Genomic DNA, 20,954 nt, shown 5'->3' on the forward strand with positions numbered 1-20,954 from the left:
CTCTAACTGTACGAATTCTGCTTCTCACCACAATGCCAAAAACTGTGCGTCATCTTCAGGCAACAGGAAGAATGGCACATACCTGCGTGACTGAACATCTTATTCTTCACAATCACTTGGTAAGTGTTGAGGGCTTCTGCATACATCTCATTGGCGGAATACTGAGTTGCCAGGTTAAGCAGCACCTGTAATCCATAGCAGATAGAAAGTTCTTAAAGAGAACATGTCAGCAGGTTAGGGGGATCCTAAACTATTAGTATATCCTTAAGTGGCTGGGGTTAACGGCCCCAATCCACCTGACCATGACGCCTCCCACTGCTTTGTGGCCCATTTTCATATGTTAATTCTTCTGGAGAAGAGTCAGAACTCATCTCTGGCCGCTCGTGCCAATTTTGAAGCTGGTGACTGCACACATAGCTTTACTGTGGATGTGCTTTACTGTACTGTACCGAGCTTTACTGTGACTGTGCTTTACTGTACTGTACTGAGCTTTACTGTGACTGTGCACATGCGACAGGGAGGAACCTAGCGGAGATCAGTGCATCAGTGATACTTCTGACACAATATACTTACAGAATATGTGAGATCCAGGTTAATATTCTCCGGGGATAGAATCTGTTCTCGCTGTCTGACCAATACTCTCTCCTTTCTCCCGGCTTCTTTAGCCTTCTCCAGGGCCTACAGTAAAATATTCTATCCATTACTATACAGTGCAACAGAAGGATAACATATAAATATATATATATATATATATATATATACACACACATATATATTATACATACATTATATATATATATATACACACACACATGCAGAGTTTATAAATTCAGTTTAACCCTTGAGCTCACCAGCTTTAAATCTCCATTACTGTTGGCAATGCAACTTTCTTCTATTAATTCATTGACCTTCTTCTCCAGTTGTCTTATCTTTTCTTCTGGCCTACAGGAGAGAAACGAGGAAGTGTAAGATTCTGAATTTATTCAGATTCAATTATCTACTTACACCAGTTTACTGTAAAAACATGAGCTGCACCTAGAAAATGGCCCAAAATGCACCTCAACTTGGCACACTAAGGGCTCGTTCACACGGGGGGGGGGGGGGGAATTTTGGCACCGATAGTGACGCAGGGAGCCGCGTCACTCTCGGGTCAAAACCCGCCTGCCACGACCATCGCGGTCACGGCTTCCCCCTCCGGAGTCGGCTCAAATGAATGGGCCAACTCCGGAGGTTACTGCCGCCAGGTGGAAGCTGCAGCTCAGCGAGCCGCGGAATCCACCTGAGGAAAGGGCAGCATGCTTCTTTTTTTTCACTATCAGCAACATGCCGCTATGGCAGATAGATTGTATGGAGGCGGATTTTGAGGCGAAATCCGCTGTTCAAATCCGCCTCCTTGCCCCCATGTGAACTAGCCCTTGGACACTAAGCAGAGTTAGACGGGAATCTAGACAGGCTAGGGTGGGGATGCCACGTCAGATTTACTATAAATTACACCAGAAAATTGGTCCGAGTTATACCAGAAATCTGCACCAGTTCCAGGTTGGAACAGACTTGAGTCAGAAACAACTACATGGACGGGATATATTATGAGGCTGGAGCCACTTTGTAATTCTGCCACATCAGGCTCATTTGGGAAATAAAATTAAGATTGGTGTAAGGGAGGGGCGTGGCTAGCCGACGAGGCAGCAGGACGTGCAGCTGAGAGTTCCTCTGCCTTTACCACCGTATCTGCCGGCATTTCTGAACTATTTGGGCCGTTACGACCGGGACACAGCCTCAGGGGTCTCCCCCGGACCCCAGTCAGCTACCTTGAGGTGTTCCCCACCCTCCCCGTGGTGTCTAGCCCGGGGATTCTGTCTGCGGCCTACCTCTTCAGCGGCGTGGAGCCGCCATCTTGGACGCGCGGCCTCTTCTTTTACCGCCGCGGCTTCTCACCCGGACCTCCTGTCCCTCCTGCGGCCTGTTCCGAGTAGCTGTCGGCAAATCTCCTCTGTCCTGCGGTGCGACCGGAGCGGGCATCCCGGATCTCCTGTCTTCCTGCGGCCGCCTGCCATCTTTACATGCGGCCTCTCCAGCGTTGCGGCCTGTTCAGCTCTCCGCGCCGCCACCGGGTCTTCTCAGCAGCTCCCTCCACAGCCATCCTCCCTCCACCTCCGGAGACGCCTGGGACCGCTTAGGCCTGCACAGTGGTCAGTCACACCTGAGGCCTGTATTGGAAGTGGCGGGCCTCCTGAGACACCAGGCAGCAGAGGACCCCTGGATCTCCTTCCTGGACTATGCCTGCTGCATATTGCTCCCGGTGAGTCTCTCCCTGTGTGTGATTTAACTCCTTGGGCACTACTGAACCGCCCCTACTGGCCCTTACACCTCTCCGGGCAGACTCTCCGGCCGGGACACCCGTTGGAGTGGCAATTAGTAGTCCCTGGACTCCCCCTCCTGCACTATAGCAGAGTGAAGTTTTAACCCACTAGCCTGCGGCTGCCTGTTCCGCTGGGCCTGTATGCTGCTTCTATGACCCTGCCTGTCAGAGTGTCTCCTCCTAGCTTCTTGGACAATTCCTCCTCGCAGTTGGCCCTCACTCCTCACTGATCCCGCACCTCTCACAGAGTTTACAGATGGCTATGTGTAATTGCTTTATGTGAGTCCAGGAAGTTCCGCGAGTGTACCCTTACTATATCTTTTAGTCTGGCATTCCCGTGCCATGTCCAAGAGACGTCCTAACAAATCTTCTGCTCCTCACCGCACACCGAGCCGATCGCTGACACGCTCCCCAACTATTTCTAGCTATCTTTCTCGGACTGTTGCTTCTGCCACTTCCTCAGATACTGCAGATCTAGCATCTCAGTCCTCTACACTGCCCCTGTCACGGCCCATGCTCTCCTATTCAACGATGGATCCTGGTCTGTGTATTCCACCTCTGGTCCAGCCCACTCTCTCGCCTCAATGTTCAGCCGCTCCGGTTGTCTCAGCGGACTTTCAGATGCTCAAGGACCTTATCCAGGCTCTCCCTACTAAACAAGACTTGGATGATGTGGTCTCTCGCCTGGAGCAGTCACACGCTCAAGCTCTGGCGCCTGTCAGGGCAGACGTCTCCCACCTTACTACCAGAGCTGATACAACTGACCAATCATTGTCCGCTTTGGCACAACGTTTATCCGCTGTTGAGAATAACCAATCCCGTTCCGAAGCCCACTTGCAAAACATTGCTCTCCTCCTCGACGATCAGGAGAATCGTGGTCGCAGAAACAACATCCGCCTGCGTGGCATTCCGGAGAGAGGCCCACGTGATGATCTACATGACAGAGTGTCCACCATCTTTAACATTGTCACACAGCGCCCCGTGGATGCCTCCTATATGTTTGACAGGGTGCATCGGGTACAGCGCTCTGGCCCGGTTGTCCCGGATAATCCCAAAGATGTCCTTTGTAGGCTTCATTATTACTCCGAGAAGGAGCATATCCTCAGATGCGCTTGGTCTATGGGACCCCTGCAGTTCGAAGACGTCGCGGTCAAGCTTCTCCCGGATGTGTCATCCCGCACTCTGGCCATGCGGCGCTCTCTCCAGCCTATCTTGGCCCTTGTTAAAGACAGTGGAGGTTCCTACCGTTGGGGTCACCCGTTCCACCTTATTGCCCGTAAAGGCTCCTCTTCAGTCTTGGTCCGCTCCCCAGCTGACTTACCGGATCTGTTTGCTCTTCTGGATGTGGCTCCTGTATCTGTTCCGAACTGGCTTGCCTTGGATGTTTCTCGACCCCCGTCTACCCGTCGTAGGAGGGGATCCAGACGCACTTCACCGGCTTCTACTCTAGAGAGACCTCGGAGAAGCCTCTCCCCTCTACGTCTCTCTGTGGTTGATCTACCTGCACCTCCGTTGAGCCAGCCTGATTTGTCCCGTCAACTCCCTAATGAGGCGTGACGTCCTGTGTCGGTGCTCTGTTTGACTGTTTACTTGTTGGGCAGGCCTGCCGCTTTACTTCAGCGCAGTGGTCTCACCCTAAGCCGTGGGGGACTGTTCCGGATGTTTGCCGTTTATTTTGTCAGTTACTCTCCCGTCAGCTTTTGGTGTTTTTTCTTTTTTCTTTTGGGGTCTGTTGCAGAGTTCCTTTGAATCTGTTTATACTGACAGCCCCCACTGTTTTCTATTACTGCTGTAGCTAGTGATGTTGGGTTCCTGCTCTATTTTGGTGGGTGGTTTTGATTTGGCGTTATATGGGTTACTTGCACTGTACTCGTTGTTTAATTTGCCTATGCCCTTGTTCTGTCTTTTGCACCCGCTTTCTACTTATTCTTTGCATATTCTCTTTCTCCCCTCCCCTCGGGTTTCTGGGGGGTGGGGCACGGGTTCTCATTTCTGGTACACTCGTGGAGCCCATGGGCTCATTTCCCGGTTTCTGTTGTTCCTTTTTCCCTCTTTTCTGCTCTCCTTCCTGTGCCCTCTGTTAAATGCTGTGCCCCCCCCCGTTTTTTGTTTTTCTCTAGGGATATCTAGATTTGCTCTACTTTTCCCTTCCATTTCTTGAATTCCTTTTCGCCTCCTCCTTCTCTTTCTCGTTCTTTCCCTCTCTTCTCTTCCCTCGTACCTACCTCCCCCTCTTCTTCCTCCTCTCACCTTCACCCCCCTTCCCCCCCCTTTTTTTTTTTTTTTTTTTTTTTCTTCTTTTTCCCATCCCCTTTAGGGAGCGAGCGGAGGAGGACCCTCCCCCCTGTTTCCATTATGCCGCCTGATCAGCTGTCCTCCATTTCGGTGGGCTCTCTCAATGTGCGGGGCCTCCACAGCCCGGAGAAGCGTTCCGTTCTCTTCAACTTGCTCAAAGGTAAGCGCCTTCATGTGGTGTTCCTGCAGGAAACCCATTATTGCTCTAGTAGACCGTTTAATCTGACAAATGCATGGTTTCCTCATGCTTATCATAGCTCCTCGCCTGACCCTAGATCCAGAGGGACTAGTATTTTGATTTCTCGCTCCCTTTCGTGGGAACACCTGGAGACTCGCACGGACTCTGAGGGGAGACTCGTTATGCTCAAGGGCCGTATTTCCTCTCAACTCTTTACTTTTGCTTCATTGTATCTGCCTAACTCTGGGCAGGGTAGGGCCCTCAGCTCCTACCTTGAGCTGTTGGATGACTTCGCAGAGGGTTTCCTGGTAGCGGGGGGTGACCTTAACCTGGTCCTTGATCCTTCGGTAGATTCCTCCACGGGCCTCTCCTCTCATTCTTACTCGCTTCTTCGGGGAATTAAGAGGGACATTCATGCCCATCAGCTTGTTGACTCCTGGAGACTGCTTCATCCCACAGACAGAGATTACTCTTATTTCTCCCCCATGCATAACCGCTACTCTCGCATCGACTACCTTTTTATCCGGCACCAACACCTTCACTCTCTGTTGTCAGCATCAATTGACAACATCACATTCTCAGACCATGCGTTGATCACGCTCTCGGTCTCTTTATCCTCCCCTATTCCATTTCAGCGGCAGTGGAAGCTTAATGTTTCGTTACTTGAGGATGTGGCGGTTCTGACTGACGTTAAAACCCAGTTGGAGGAATACTTTGTGAGGGAAGAGTCATCAGGGGTTGATCCGTCAGTTGTGTGGGAGGCGCACAAATGTTTGGTCCGTGGAATTCTGATACAGCACGGTTCCCGTCTGAAAAGAGAGCGTCGAGCTCAGGTTGACTCTCTGCTTCAAAGGATCCGCACTCTGGAGCTTCTGCACAAGCGACAGCACACTGCCGATGTATATGCTCAGCTGGCTAGCACCAGGGAGGAGTTGCGCACGTTGGTTCTTGATAAGGCTAAGGGGACTTTGGCCAAGTGTAGACGGCACTTTTATGAACACGGCAATAAGTGCGGGCGCTCACTTGCCAGGGCCCTGCGAGCTCAGAGGTCTTCCACGTATGTTCCATGTGTGCGTTCCACTCAGGGGCCCCGGGTGCATCTGCCTCTGGAAGTGGCAGCGGCGTTTCGAGATTACTATGCCTCCTTATACTCTGTTGATCCTGATTCCTCTTCGGCCCCTGACTCTGAGTTTCGTGATAACATCCGTGCCTACCTCTCTTCTTCGGGCCTTCCTTCGCTGTCCCCAGAGGATCTGGAGTCCCTGGAATCCCCCATCGGGGAGGAAGAGATCTCCCAGGCGATTTCTAATATGGCTTCGGGCAAAGCTCCGGGTCCTGATGGCCTCCCTCTTGTCTATTATAAAAAGCTTGGCCCTGAACTTAAGCCTCAATTGCTCCAACTCTTTAACTCCGTTGCCGGTGGTTCGGCCTTATGTCGTGATTCCCTACGGGCGCACATTACAGTCATTCCCAAACCGGGCAAGGATCCCCTCCTTTGCCCGAGCTATCGCCCCATTTCCTTGATCAATGTGGATCTGAAAATTTTGGCCAAGATCCTTTCTTCACGCCTGTCCCCTCTTTTGGGTGACATCATCCATCCGGACCAGGCTGGTTTCATGCCCGGCCGTGAGGCTCGAGACAATACCATGAAGGCCATTAACCTCATCCATGGGGCCAGGTTATCGAACTCTCCTCTTGTGCTTCTTTCCACGGACGCCGAGAAGGCCTTCGATAGGGTCAACTGGGGCTTTATGGAGGAAACCTTGCTCCATATCGGCCTTCGGGATCGTATGATGAAGTGGATCCTGGCCTTGTACTCTTCCCCTTCGGCCATGGTCAGAGTGAATGGGTTACTTTCCGAACCTTTTCCCATACTTAATGGCACCAGGCAGGGCTGCCCCGTCGCCCCTTATTTTTGTTCTGACTCTAGAACCCTTCCTTCGGCAGGTCAGGGCTAACCCGCAGATTTCAGGTGTTGCTCATTCCTCACTGATCTATAAGGTGGCAGCTTATGCGGACGATTTATTGTTCTTTCTTTCCTCTCCTCTTCTCTCTTTGCCGGCCTTAATGTCTGCTTTCCAGGAGTACTCGGTGCTGTCCAATTTCAAAATAAACTTCTCAAAGTCTGAGATTCTCAACGTCTCTCTCCCCACCCATCAGGTTGATTCCTTGAGTCGCTCTCTTCCTTTCCGTTGGGCGCCTTCCTCCCTTAAATACTTGGGGATCTACCTTACTCCAGACCCAAAAGATTTGTTTAGTTGCAATTTTCCCCCATTACTTACCTCCATCCGGGCTGATTGTTCCAGGTGGTCTCTGAATGCTTTTACTTGGTTCGGGAGATGCGCCATTTTTAAGATGAATATTCTCCCGCGTCTTCTCTACCTCATGCAGGCTTTGCCCATCCATGTCCCCACTTCTTTTCTCCGGTCCCTAACATCTATTCAACTGAACTTCATTTGGTCAGGTAGACCGGCCAGAGTGGGCAAGGCCCTCCTTTTTCGCCCCAAGGACTGTGGCGGTTTGTCTCTCCCAGACATGCATTCGTATTATTTGGCCACTCACCTGACGCGAGTTGTTGATTGGTGCAGACACGGTTCGTCCAAACCCTGGGTGTATATCGAACAGGCGTTTTCCACGGTCCCTTTGCAGGCGGCTCCCTGGTTGTCTTCTTCCTTTCTCTCTTCCGTTTCCTCTCATCCCACTATTGGTCCGACTCTTCGGGTCTGCTCCAGAGGTCTCATCCGGTCCACCTTCCTTCCCGGAAATTCATCCTTTTTCCCTGTATTGGGTAACCCTGGCTTCTCTCCGGGACTTGTTGATCGTGTTTTCCGCAACTGGCGTCGCCTAGGGATCCACCGCGTGTGCCACTTCCGCAGTGATACGGGCTGGCGTACTTCGTCGGGTCCCCGAGCCCCTCCTGACTTGCCCCCTTTGGATGCGTGGCGGGAGATGCAACTCCGTCACTTCCTGGCTTCTCTTCCCGACCCCTCGGAGTTCCATTCTGAACCTACGTCCTTGGAGAGGATTTTGGTTGGGGATGGCCCCCTTCGTCATTCTCTCTCGCTCACATATCGACTCTTAATTGAGCCTCCGGATGACTTTGTGCCCCCATTTCTGTTGAAATGGGAAGGTGACTTGTCTCTTTCCCGGGAACAGAGGCGTCGAATTTTCCGCCTTTCCCACTCCACCTCGATCAGCTCCCGCTACCAGGAGGCTAGTTATAAACTTTTGTCACGGTGGTACAGGGTCCCTACGAGGTTACACGCTATTTTCCCTCAGGTGTCTCCTTTGTGTTGGAGATGTGGTCAAGAAGACGGTGACATGCTTCATATCTTCTGGTCCTGTCCTGCTCTGTCCTCTTTTTGGGATGGAGTCAAACGTGTCACCTTGCAACTCATCAATACCCCCCACCACTTGGGTCCGGCCCTGTTTCTTCTCAATCATTGCGAGTCCTCGGTGAAAGTTTATAAACGTTCTCTGCTTCGCTTCTTGGTCATCGCTGCCCGTGCGTGTATCCCGCTCTTCTGGAAGCGTGTAGAAGCCCCTCCTCTATCCCTCTGGATTTCCAAGGTCAATGAGATTATGCGGATGGAAGAACTTACCTCTTTCCTGCAGGACTCGACTGATGCTTACATCAAGACCTGGTATCCTTGGTTCCAGTTTCAGGGTACCGGAGAGTATCGGACGCTCCTGGGTTCTGGTCCTCTCTCTTAGAACTGACGACCTTCACTATATCTGCAGGTCTCGCTGGTACGTGGGTTTTCGGGTTTGTCTTCTGCTCGCTCCCCCTCCCCCCCTTCCCATTCTCCCTCCCCCCCTTTTTTTTTTTTTTCTCTCTCTCCCTCTCTCTCTTTTTCTCTTCTCCTCCTCTCTTTTCTATCCCCTCTTTCTTTCCTACTCTCCTGCCATGGTTTGTTACTTTTTTCTTTTTCTTTTCCCCCTTTTCATCCCTTAATTTGCCTTACTTGGTTTGTCCAGGGATTCTCCCTGATGATTCCGTTTTGTTCGGTGCTTTCTCTTTTTTAATTGTTATTTGTCATTTTGCTTTTGTATATTGTCTTTGTACATCTCTGGGCGCTGGTTGGCCCTGATGTTCACTGTTTTTGTGTGTTATAAAAATTTGCAATAAAAACTTTGAATTCAAAAAAAAAAAAAAAAGATTGGTGTAAGGAATACCAGTCTTAAATCCTTCCCCCATGGTGTTTTTAACATATGTCATATGGCCAGGCAGGGTTACTGTAGATCAGCTCCCATTAAATGATAGGTCATCAATACATTCAAAAAAAGGGTGCCCATACACATAAGAGGACGCAAGCTGGACAGGTAATTCATCTTATGCTTAGGGTATAGTCAAATAAATCTAAAAATCTCTGTAAAAAGCTTTACAGTACCTAAAAAATAGTCTGTTCTTTCTAATACGGCAGAATACGATGGCGCCCCCTAGTGTACACTACTAACCTAAACATATGGCAGGATTTTGTCTATGCAAGCGACTTATGCAGAAAGAATATTCCTGAGAGAATGAGAGCTTTGTGAATGTCTTAGCCACATCTGAAATTATATATATATTTTTTTAATATAGATTATGAGCCCCATATAGAGCTCACAATGTACATTTTATCCTATCAGTATGTCTTTCGAGTATGGGGGAGAAAAACATTCATGTATCCAGCTATATTATTTATTGCAAATGCAGAAGAAACAATGACTCACGTGTCTTCATTCTTGGCCTCCAGAGGTGGAGCAGGACCTCGAGACTGGCCCAGGGGATCAAAAGAAGGACCTGCATATAAGAGTGTGAATGAGTCCTGTGTAAATAATCTACTTGTCCAAATCTGCCCCCCTATTATCCACAGAATACAAATGTACCTCGGAAAGCAGCTTTAGTGTAGCCAGCGGCTCGAACAGCTGTCATAGGTCGAGCTGCTCCATCCTGCAACGCATATACAGTATATAAATATAAGAAATAAGCAAGAGTCTGCACCAAATGATCATGGTTCCTTCCTACCTAGAGGAATAATAAACCTCCGAGCAACCAAATGACATTATCACTAATAACATGGTATGGGGAACATTTTGTAAATATAGTTAAACCTATTGGTGTCAACTCATCAGATGTCCAATGACTCCTGAATGACAAGTCTGACTAGATACAGTATACAGTGATACAACTGCATTTGTACTATATGGGCAATCAATATCAAGCCAGTCACAGTGAATTGCATTGTCCACAATGGTGATTATCATCATACCTTGCAAAATTCCAACCACACATAAAAGCCAAAGGCATATTTGAAATTGGCCCAAAACTTCTATCTGCTAATGCGTCCTGCCACTTTACCTCCATTCACTAGAAGTCAGACAGTGAGCGACTCTCCTGTCAAAGATGCCAACCCTCTACCATGGAAATACAGACATATGACCATATCCCGAGGAAGGGGGATAGCGGCGGGGCAGCCACAACTAGTGTCTTTATATAAATAGAGCAGGGAAGGTCCAATCTCACCACGGGGACCCCGCTCACCACTTAGCCCTCCTGGAAAACTGGGACACCTAGAAGGCTTTACGAGGAAAATTTTGACCTGGTTTCCATCATCTCCAAGAAATAGGAAACAACTGAAGCAGTTATGAGGAGGGGCCTTGTTATTATCAGCTTCTGCTGGTATGGTGCTCTGGGATACCCCATCGCAGTCTCATTTCCATATGTAGGGTGCATTTACGCTAGGTTCACACCTGCGTTCAGGGTCTCCGTTCTATGGTTTCTGTCTTCTGCATGCCAGAAGACGGAAACCATAGACCAGGTCTGGCCGTGAGCGTTTTATGCTCTCCGCCGCGAAACCGTTTTTTTAAAATCCGGACACAGAGTACTGTATGTCCGACTCTGTGTCCGGATTATAAAACCCGGTTTCGCGGCGGAGAGCATAAAACGCTCACTGCCGGACATCTCTCTCACCCATTCAAATGAATTAGATATTGGAATATCTAAAGGTCTAATGAATGTTACTGTAATAAACGTTATTGCACTCTATTTTTCTACCTCAATTAGCTGCGTCATTTTGCATCATTATAAGTATCCTACATACAATACCTGGACGGCCCCTGTCATAGGCCTTCCCATGGATGAAGAAAGGTTCACTCTAGGCTGTAAAAAGAACATAACGCAGGTAGTAAATATATAGAAGACAATCCATATCATGGGTCTGTAAAGGTTTACTCCATCATTGAAGCGTTTAGCATTCAGTTGCTACTTAAAAGGGTTATCCAGCTTCTAGTTTCTTTAGGATAGGCTGTCTATATTTGACCTGTGTGGGTCTGACACCCAGGGCTCCCGCAGATCAGCTGCCCCAGGACAGTGTGGCTCCTTACTATTCCTGCAAACTATAGCAGCAAATGTAGGTACCATACATATTAAGTGGCATAGTACCAAAACCCTCTGCTATAATTTGTATGGCAAGTGAGTAGGAACGCAAATATTACTGAAGCCATGTCGTCCTGGTACAACTGATCCTAAGGATGGGCCATCAACAGCAGAAACAGGATAAACCTTTTACTTTACTTCAGCAGAAAACAAGTTCTAAAGTTCTCCATAGCAATGTCCTAAGTGGGAGACTGGTCCAGAATTCACCCTACAGATACTGCAAAGCCATGCCAAAGGTGGAATCACAAGTGGCTATATCTCTGGTTTTATACTACCTAGATACGTCATCTGATATAGTTTAAAAGCTGAGAGTCTCAGTTTCCACAGGTTTTTAATACCGCAGAATATAAAGAAATCAGGAGCACATGAGAAGCTATTTGTAGTGATTCCCCCTTTGGCATTTGCTATATCTATATACACTGACAATACAGAGTGCATAAGGGACCAATCTCTCTTACAACATTTAGTTATTGCTTTGCTAGGGAGAACTTTAGAACATGTACAATAGGTTAATAAATACATCACAATAATGTACAGCAACCCCACCATGTGCAATAGCAAAAACAAAAGTGAAATGACCTTTATACTTTAAAGAAGTTCTCTACTATAAAGGAACTGTGACAAAGAATTTGAAACAAAGCAAAAAAAATACCCACAAAAATAACACACCTCAATAAAAAGTAAGGCCTCGTTCACATCTGCATTGGTATTCCGTCTGGAGGAGTCCGCATGAGGATCCCCCCGAATGGAATACCAAAAGCAATTGCAAGCGTTGTGCCAGTGAAAGCACAGGGACTATAATGGGGTCCGTGTGCTTGCCACTAGATCTCCGCAGGGAACATGCCAACAGGAAAATAGTTCACAATCTACTTTCCTGTTCGCATGATTCGTGCAGGCAGTGCGTGGCAAGAACACAGACTCCATTATAGTCTTTGGGGTCCGTGTGCTTTCACTGCACATCCCTTGCAGTTGTGTTCAGTATTCCGTTCGGTGGGGTCCTCATGCAGACTCCTCCGGACGGAATACCAATGCAGATGTGAACGAGACAGATACTTACACCAAATCCAGTTCCCAGAGGGCGCATTGCAGCAGTTCCTGGGACTTTGGCCGTAATCTTAAAATCAAATAAAACAGTATTATGTGACAATAATGCACAAAGCCGCTCAAATTACACACCGTGAAAAAAAAGGAGCTTGTCTTCATTATACAACCCCTTTAAGTGTTTTGCCCACAAAATGCCCAGTGGTCATCTAGGGGACCCAGCAATCAGACCTCCACAGAGGAGAGTTCATGGGCAAACCCCACTTAGTACATGTGAACTACTGAAGCTTTGAGTTGCCCATAAACATTTCTTCCTATAATATGGTATGATAAAAAAAATGAGATGGCTACCAGAACACATAACATACCGGGGGTCTCCGACCATGACTAGTCTTCACGGCCTGCTGAAAAGCCACATCATTGTCTAAATCCTTGAAAGACAGAAAGAAATAGAAATAATCGACTTTGATGTGCAGAAAATGGAGATTTTGGGGGATTTCAAGTCTTCTGTTGTAATTTATGGTTATTTTTACCTTTTTCACAATCCCCACGGACCTTTATATGCTCACCAAACTGTGACAAACAAGTTACTTAATGGGATTATTCACCCCTACAAATTATCTAAAAATACAACCACAGCAGTGCTATATGCTCCCTTACCCACTGTTAGCTTTGTAAACCCTTTGCTTGGGTTTATTTTAAGTGCTGCTCCTTGTGTCACAGTTATATACATGCAATGATTCAGTGGACAAACTACATTTGCCAGGATTCATCTGCCTACTCTCACTCTTTGTGTACCCCTCCCTTCTCCACTCTCACCAATGTGCAAATTCCCTCCTTGCTACAGGGTCTGTCCTGTGTCTTAGGGTCCGTTCACACGGGCACAGAGGGGGCGGATTATGGCATGTAATCCACCTCATAATCCGCCCCATCACAATGGTGGTCTATGGAGACCGCCAGGCTGCTTTTTTCCGTGAGCAGCATGCTGCCGCTCACGGAAAGAAGAAGCGGGCTGCCCTTTTCTCCAGGCGGATTCGGTGCGTTCTTTTGCACTCTGTGCCCTTCCTTCCCTGTCCGCTTGTAAAGATGTCCGACTTTTCAAGCGGACAGAAAAAAGCTATATGTCGGGCTTTTCTGTCCGCTTGAAAAGTCGGACATCTTTACAAGCGGACAGTGAAGGAAGGGCACGGACTGTAAAAGAACGCACCCGATCGCCATTTAAATAAATGACAAGTGTCACGGACACAGCTAGTGTCCGCTCCTAATGTCCGTGCCAGATTTTGAACGGACACTAGGAGCGGACACTACCTGTCGGACACAGACGGTAGTGTGAACGCCCCCTAAGTAATCTTCTTAAAGAGCTTTATTCCCTAAATATTATGTTGTGTTCCATTTCTCAGCAATACTGGCAGCTCGCCTGTTGTCCTATGGGATCTACAGTAGAAGAATCATGGATGACAACAAAGAAATCCCATCCACATGCTGTGGGTTTTAAGCCTGCAGAATGTCAACTATTGCTGCAGGTCTTGTCTACAGTTTTTAACCATTGCAATGCAAAGGTTACAAGCTGTGGTGGCCTGCAGTGATTCCTGCGTTGGTTTTTCCCCCAGTGTTGTTCTGGCCTAAAGGGGCTTTTTCCACCTTAGACACCAAATTTATCATTTAGGCACAGACAATGATGTTAACAATAAATTACTGTCATCAAAAACCTGTACTATATCAGGCTCGGTTCACATCTGCGTTTGGGGATTCTGTTCTCCTCTCCGCATGAAAAATGCAAGCAAGCAGCACTTTTCTCTCTCCGTACTTTTTGCGCAGAAACCACACGGACCCCACTATAGCCTATGGGATCCGCAGCTTTCCTAAGGTAACCTCTTTTTTATGCAGATTAGGTTTTCATACCCAAGAGGATCCCTCGAACGGAAACCTGAATGCAAATGTGAACCTAGCCTCAGAAGGAATGAAAAATACAAAGAAATATAATTCTAATGACACATAATCCTAATAATAAATCGATTCTAACCTCAGTGTCAAAAGTGGGGTTGTAATCATTGTAACCAGAATATAAATCCTCATCCTCCTCCTCAGTTGCCAGATGAACGTGTCGCATTGTGACTGCAATAACTGGTGCTGGAAGCCTAATAACAAGATAGGAAAGGTAAAATACATGTAAGAGAACCATCGTCCATTCAGTGCTGAGGGTATCACAGTGTAGAGGGGTGCCATATTGACAAGGGGAATGAAAATATAGGTGTTATCTGATTTCTCTGATTGATGACTTATCCATAGACTTCTATGGGGCAGTGCTACAGTACCTATACTCGGTGCTGCAGTACCTATACCCCGTGCTGCAGTACCTATACTCGGTGCTGCAGTACCTATACTCGGTGCTACAGTACCTATACTCGGTGCTACAGTACCTATACTCGGTACCTATACTCGGTGCTACAGTACCTATACTCAGTGCTACAGTACTTATACTCAGTGCTGCGGTACCTATACTCGGTGCTACGGTACCTATACTCGGTGCTGCAGTACCTATACTCAGTCCTACAGTACCTATACTCGGTGCTGCAGTACCTATACTCGGTGCTGCAGTACCTATACTCGGTGATGCAGTACCTATACTCGGTGCTACGGTACCTATACTCGGTGCTGCAGTACCTATACTCGGTGCTACAGTACCTATACTCGGTGCTGCAGTACCTATACTCGGTGCTACAGTACCTATACTCGGTGCTACAGTACCTATACTCGGTGCTGCAGTACCTATACTCGGTGCTACAGTACCTATACTCAGTGCTACAGTACTTATACTCAGTGCTGCGGTACCTATACTCGGTGCTACGGTACCTATACTCGGTGCTGCAGTACCTATACTCAGTCCTACAGTACCTATACTCGGTGCTGCAGTACCTATACTCGGTGCTACAGTACCTATACTCAGTGCTACAGTACTTATACTCAGTCCTACAGTACCTATACTCGGTGCTACAGTACCTATACTCAGTGCTACAATACTTATACTCAGTGCTGCGGTACCTATACTCGGTGCTACGGTACCTATACTCGGTGCTGCAGTACCTATACTCAGTCCTACAGTACCTATACTCGGTGCTGCAGTACCTATACTCGGTGCTGCAGTACCTATACTCGGTGATGCAGTACCTATACTCGGTGATGCAGTACCTATACTCGGTGCTGCAGTACCTATACTCGGTGCTACAGTACCTATACTCAGTGCTACAGTACTTATACTCAGTGCTGCGGTACCTATACTCGGTGCTGCGGTACCTATACTCGGTGCTACGGTACCTATACTCGGTGCTGCAGTACTTATACTCAGTCCTACAGTACCTATACTCGGTGCTGCAGTACCTATACTCGGTGCTACAGTACCTATACTCGGTGCTACAGTACCTATACTCGGTGCTGCAGTACCTATACTCGGTGCTACAGTACCTATACTCGGTGCTGCAGTACCTATACTCGGTGCTGCAGTACCTATACTCGGTGCTACAGTATCTATACTCGGTGCTACAGTACCTATACTCGGTGCTGCAGTACTTATACTCGGTGATGCAGTACCTATACTCGGTGCTACGGTACCTATACTCGGTGCTGCAGTACCTATACTCGGTGATGCAGTACCTATACTCGGTGATGCAGTACCTATACTCGGTGCTGCAGTACCTATACTCGGTGCTGCAGTACCTATACTCGGTGCTACAGTACTTATACTCAGTGCTGCGGTACCTATACTCGGTGCTGCGGTACCTATACTCGGTGCTACGGTACCTATACTCGGTGCTGCAGTACCTATACTCAGTCCTACAGTACCTATACTCGGTGCTGCAGTACCTATACTCGGTGCTGCAGTACCTATACTCGGTGCTGCAGTACCTATACTCAGTCCTACAGTACCTATACTCGGTGCTGCAGTACCTATACTCGGTGATGCAGTACCTATACTCGGTGCTGCAGTACCTATACTCGGTGCTGCAGTACCTATACTCGGTGCTGCAGTACCTATACTCGGTGCTGCAGTACCTATACTCGGTGATGCAGTACCTATTCTCGGTGATGCAGTACCTATTCTCGGTGCTACAGTACCTATACTCAGTGCTGCAGTACCTCTACTCAGTGCTGCAGTACCTCTACTCGGTGCTACAGTTTTTGTATGGCAACACGTCTGTACTGTGCTGTCTCGGTATCAGTAATCTGTAAGAGTCCTGGGTGTTGGCTCCCGCAGATCTAATGGCCCATCCTAAGAACAGGTCAACAAGCATAGAACGCAGATAACACCTTCTAGTCAGGCATTTCCAGAAAGAGTAAAAGAGGAACGGCACAACCCAGAGATTTAAGAAAAGATGCACCAGAATTGCTATATAAAATGGGAAATAAAATGGTGCACTAAAATAAAGTCAGAAGAGGGGGGGAACATGGTGGCTCAGTGGTTAGCACTGCAGCCTTGCCACGCTGGAATCCTGGGTTCGAATCCCACCAGGAACAACATCTGCAAGGAGTTTGTATGTTCTCCCCGTGTTTGCGTGGATTTCCTCCCATTCTACAAAGACATACTGATAGGGAAAAAAATGTACATTGTGATCCCTATATGGGGCTCACAATCTACATTTAAAAAAACTAAAAAATAAAGTCAGAAAAGCTGAGGGTTCTCTTTACATGCTGCAGGTAGATCGTGCGACTCTAGCCAAAACAGAAACCAGTGTTGAATCTAGGTCACAGCCAGGCATGGAGACAGATAAAGCAGCTCAAGAGATTCCCCATCACACCGATCAATAGCACAAATCTCAACTTCCTGCACCCCTCAGAAGAACGGGGGATTCTTGTCCCCTGTTGTAAATGAGGCAGTGGTTGGATGGCGGTCAGCAACACGTGCACCAATGAAATCATTTCAATGGAAGTGCCGGAGATAGCCGAAGTATGGGGCACAACCATCTACAGCACTTCCAATGCTGACAGTAATACAGGGTGTGATCACAAAGGCCACCGACTGTTTACACCAGCCACATGGGGCGCACCTGTACACAAAGGCTGGTCAAATGCTGAAGCTGCTGTGCGCAGCTGGTACAAGACGTATTCACACAACTATGTGCTAAACTGACGACAGCATTCACATTCCAGTCGTATGTATATGGTCACCTATAGGTTATATCCACACAGGGATCTGTAGCTCATCTGCAACAGCAAAAACAACAACAATTTTTGCTGCAGATTTCCCCCTATGCACTTAACATCCGCACCGCAGATCAATTTCGTTTGGTGTTTCTGCAGCGTGAGGAGGATGTTTAGTAAAATTTCATCTTCTTTGCTGCTGCAACAAATTACAGATTTCCTTCCTGCAGATCTGCAATGGTTATCCTTAGAGGGGTTGGCTTTTAGGATTCCAGATCAATAATGAGAGACAAATGTTAATGTTATTCTGACCATGGACCGTAAATCACATGACCATGAACTGTATATCACATGACCCAGTACCAGGCCCACGGGGCATGTTGCACCGGTCCGCGTACCGGCGGCGAGGAGTCAGCAGCTGCTGTGGAGCCGACGAGTGCCCGGGATTGAGCCAGGACCCGCCACAACACTGATGCTTGGTTGTTGCTCATCAGGATAAGGTGAGCAAAGTGCGAGGTTGAGCCGGGACCCGCTGTATGTCCAGGATTCTAGTACTAAGCAGGACATGCAGCGGGTCTTGGCTCCACCCCGCACTCGCCTACCAAACTTTGGGCAACTACATTACACGTCACTTGTCCCTGTGACGTGTAATGTAGCTGTAGTGAAGTTAATAGCAGCATTAGGAGTGATATCCGTCATCAGTAGCCATCTTCATAATAGTGTCCGTCATCAGTAGCCATCTTCATACTCTGTAGTGTCCATCATCAGTAGCCATCTTCATAATAGTGTCCGTCATCAGTGTAGTGTCCATCATCAGTAGCCCTCTTCATATCAGTGTCCGTCATCTGTAGCCATCTTCATACTCTGTAGTGTCCATCATCAGTAGCCCTCTTAGGCGTTTGTCACTGTCTCCCATCACTCCTAGATAGGAACCATCTCGTCGCAGGCAAACAAGCTCAGGCTCCCACTAATTCTGCCTTATGGTGACTTGTGTCACATTAAATATAATAAAAATTATATAGTTTGCACTTTCTCTTGTGTTTTCATATGTACATGATTCCAATCTACACCCCCATGCTTAACCCCGCCCCCAACCACACCCCTTCCCACCCCCACCGGGCCATAGAAAAATTGTCTTGCTGAAACTGGTCCCTGGTGGATAAAAGGTTGTGGACCACTGGTCTAGGAGGTGGAAAAATAAAAGTTAAACAATCTGTACAAAAATGCCCGTCCTGGGAATATAACAGTTACCCGATAAGAACGCCATAGTGGGAACAATGTATGCCGCGCAAAAAAAATGATGTACTTAGAAATATATATTTAAAAAAAGTTATGAAAAACCAATATTTTTTAAATTTTTTCAAAGTTTTGGATCTTTGACAAAAATCTCCCACGTGCGGTATTGCTGTGCCGGCCCCGACCTGCACAATACAGAAGTCATTGCTGTCACAAATGTTTTTTTTTCTACTTTCACCCCCTTCTGAATTGTTTTATTTGACAGCTTTGCTGCAGATGACGCAGAAGATGAATCGGTGCAATTCTGTATAAATTCTATAGAAAGTACAAGGAGTATAAGATATAATATAAGTATAATAAGACCTTATGTGGCCACATGGATGGGAAAATACTTCTAATGCTGAAGATCTGCTGCATGCAAAACTGCAATGCATCTGTCCTGTGTGAACATACCCCAAGGGATTAATGACGTGCGGTATTGGGGAGACGATTGCCAATGGCTAATAGATCTTTATTCTATTGTATCTGATTGCCTAACATGTTGCAGTATGGATGACTGCCGACCATAGGGATCTACAATGGAGGGAACCAGCCGGGGACATGATGTAGAACATGAGGCCATCTATGTGTTGTAGGACTACAAGCCCCAGCAAGCCCTGTCAGAGACCGAGGCTGCACCAGGTCTCCCCCGCAGCAATTACCTGCTTACTGCGTCACCGCCTCCTCACAATCCGCAGCCGGTACCGCACACACAAGACGTCAGGTTTTGTTGATGCCAACCAAAGCTCCAAGGGGATGACTCCCAGCATCCACCGCGCTCCGCCTCGCCGCACTCTGATTGGTCAGCGCCGCCTCATGTGACGGAAATCTCAGAGACGCTGCAAACACCACTCTCGTTGCTGGGCAACCGGGTGGCAAACCGAAAGAACCAATGAAATGAGAGGGGCGGGGATGGCTGGAAACACGTGAGTAGAAGTGGGCGGGTTCATAGGAGGCTGTCGATGTTGAAGAAGAAATGGGCGGGAAGTTCTTGGTTTTCCCGCCTTCTTTGGTTTTAACTCTTGTGAGGTAATGGGTAGGTGTGTTATTACACGTGACTAGGACCGCTCTCCTAGTGTATGAGGCAGTGGCCAGGTGTTATTGCACCCCCCCCCCCAACTATCACGGGGCAAAATATGTGGCGCACATAGCATGCTGGGGCAAAGTTAGCGCCACCCACTTCTAAATTGACTCTGCCCACTCCGATCCATTTCTCTATACAATACCCCTAATATTATATGATCCTACATTACAATGTTCTCCTCAATTTGACCCCACAGTATAAAGTACCCACAGTTTAATGCCCCCCTCTAGCTACCCCATTTTAAACTGAGGGCAACTAGAGAGGGACATTAAAGCGTGGATGCAGCTGGAGGGGGCATTAAATGGTGAGGTAACTGGAGAGGATAGTAAACTGGGGGCAACTAGAAGGGGGCATTAATATCCCTCTCCAGCTACCTCCAGTTTAATGTCCTCCTCCATTTGCCCTTAGTTTAATGTCCCCCTCTAATTGCCCACAGTTTAATGTCCCCTCCATCTGCCCCAAGTTTAATGTCCTCCTCCAGTTGCCCCCAGTTTAATGTTCCTTTCCAGTTGCCCCCAATTTAATGTCCTCTCAAGTTGCCCCCAGTTTAATGTTCCTCTGCAGTTGCCCCCACAGTTTAATGTCCCCCTCCATCTGCCCCAAGTTTAATGTCCCCCTCCAGTTGCCCCAGTTTAATGTCCTCTCCAGTTGCCCCCAATTTAATGTCCTCTCCAGTTGCCCCCAGTTTAATGTTCCTCTCCAGTTGCCCCCAGTTTAATGTCCCCTCCATCTGCCCCCAGTTTAATGTCCCCACCAGCTAACCTCACAGTTGTTTTTTTTTTATTATTTATTTAAGAAGTTGTTAACAATAAAAAGAACAACAGATTGGATAACCAATATCATTCCAAAAAAAAAAGAGGACCAAAAAGAACTGACCGTCAAAATTACAATGTAAACCCGGTAAGTAAAACGGCATAGGTTATCAAACAGACATAGATATATTGCACAACCAAAAGGACAAAAAAGACAGTAGAAGACAAAGACAAGACAGGAAACAAGGGGAGAACATGGCTAAGGAAAGACCGGAGGAATGCAGTGAGATACTGTGTCCTATAAGCTGGGTTGCCCAGAATGTGTCCCATAAGTTCCAAATGGCGTGAAATCGCTCCTCCTCATTATTAAGGATGGCAGTCAGGTACTCCAGAGAATGCGCACTCCTGAAGCTACA

General features: G+C 47.7%; 1 protein-coding gene across 1 annotated transcript in view; it reads right to left on the reverse strand.

Moving 5' to 3' along the window:
* IFT88 (intraflagellar transport 88) overlaps positions 1-19,469 on the reverse strand; it is a 61,562-nt gene extending 42,093 nt beyond the window's left edge. Inside the window, exons 1-10 of the mRNA XM_075266061.1 lie at positions 19,365-19,469; positions 14,315-14,429; positions 12,660-12,722; positions 12,308-12,364; positions 10,921-10,974; positions 9,702-9,765; positions 9,546-9,615; positions 852-942; positions 574-678; positions 83-185 (exon numbers count right to left, since the gene is read on the reverse strand). Coding sequence (XP_075122162.1) covers positions 83-185; positions 574-678; positions 852-942; positions 9,546-9,615; positions 9,702-9,765; positions 10,921-10,974; positions 12,308-12,364; positions 12,660-12,722; positions 14,315-14,401 — 694 coding nt within the window. The 5' untranslated portion in view covers positions 14,402-14,429; positions 19,365-19,469. The remainder of the gene's footprint in view (positions 1-82; positions 186-573; positions 679-851; positions 943-9,545; positions 9,616-9,701; positions 9,766-10,920; positions 10,975-12,307; positions 12,365-12,659; positions 12,723-14,314; positions 14,430-19,364) is intronic.
* Between the last annotated feature and the right edge of the window lie 1,485 nt (positions 19,470-20,954).

This window comes from Leptodactylus fuscus, chromosome 2, assembly GCF_031893055.1.
Source record: "Leptodactylus fuscus isolate aLepFus1 chromosome 2, aLepFus1.hap2, whole genome shotgun sequence".
NCBI lineage: Eukaryota > Metazoa > Chordata > Amphibia > Anura > Leptodactylidae > Leptodactylus > Leptodactylus fuscus.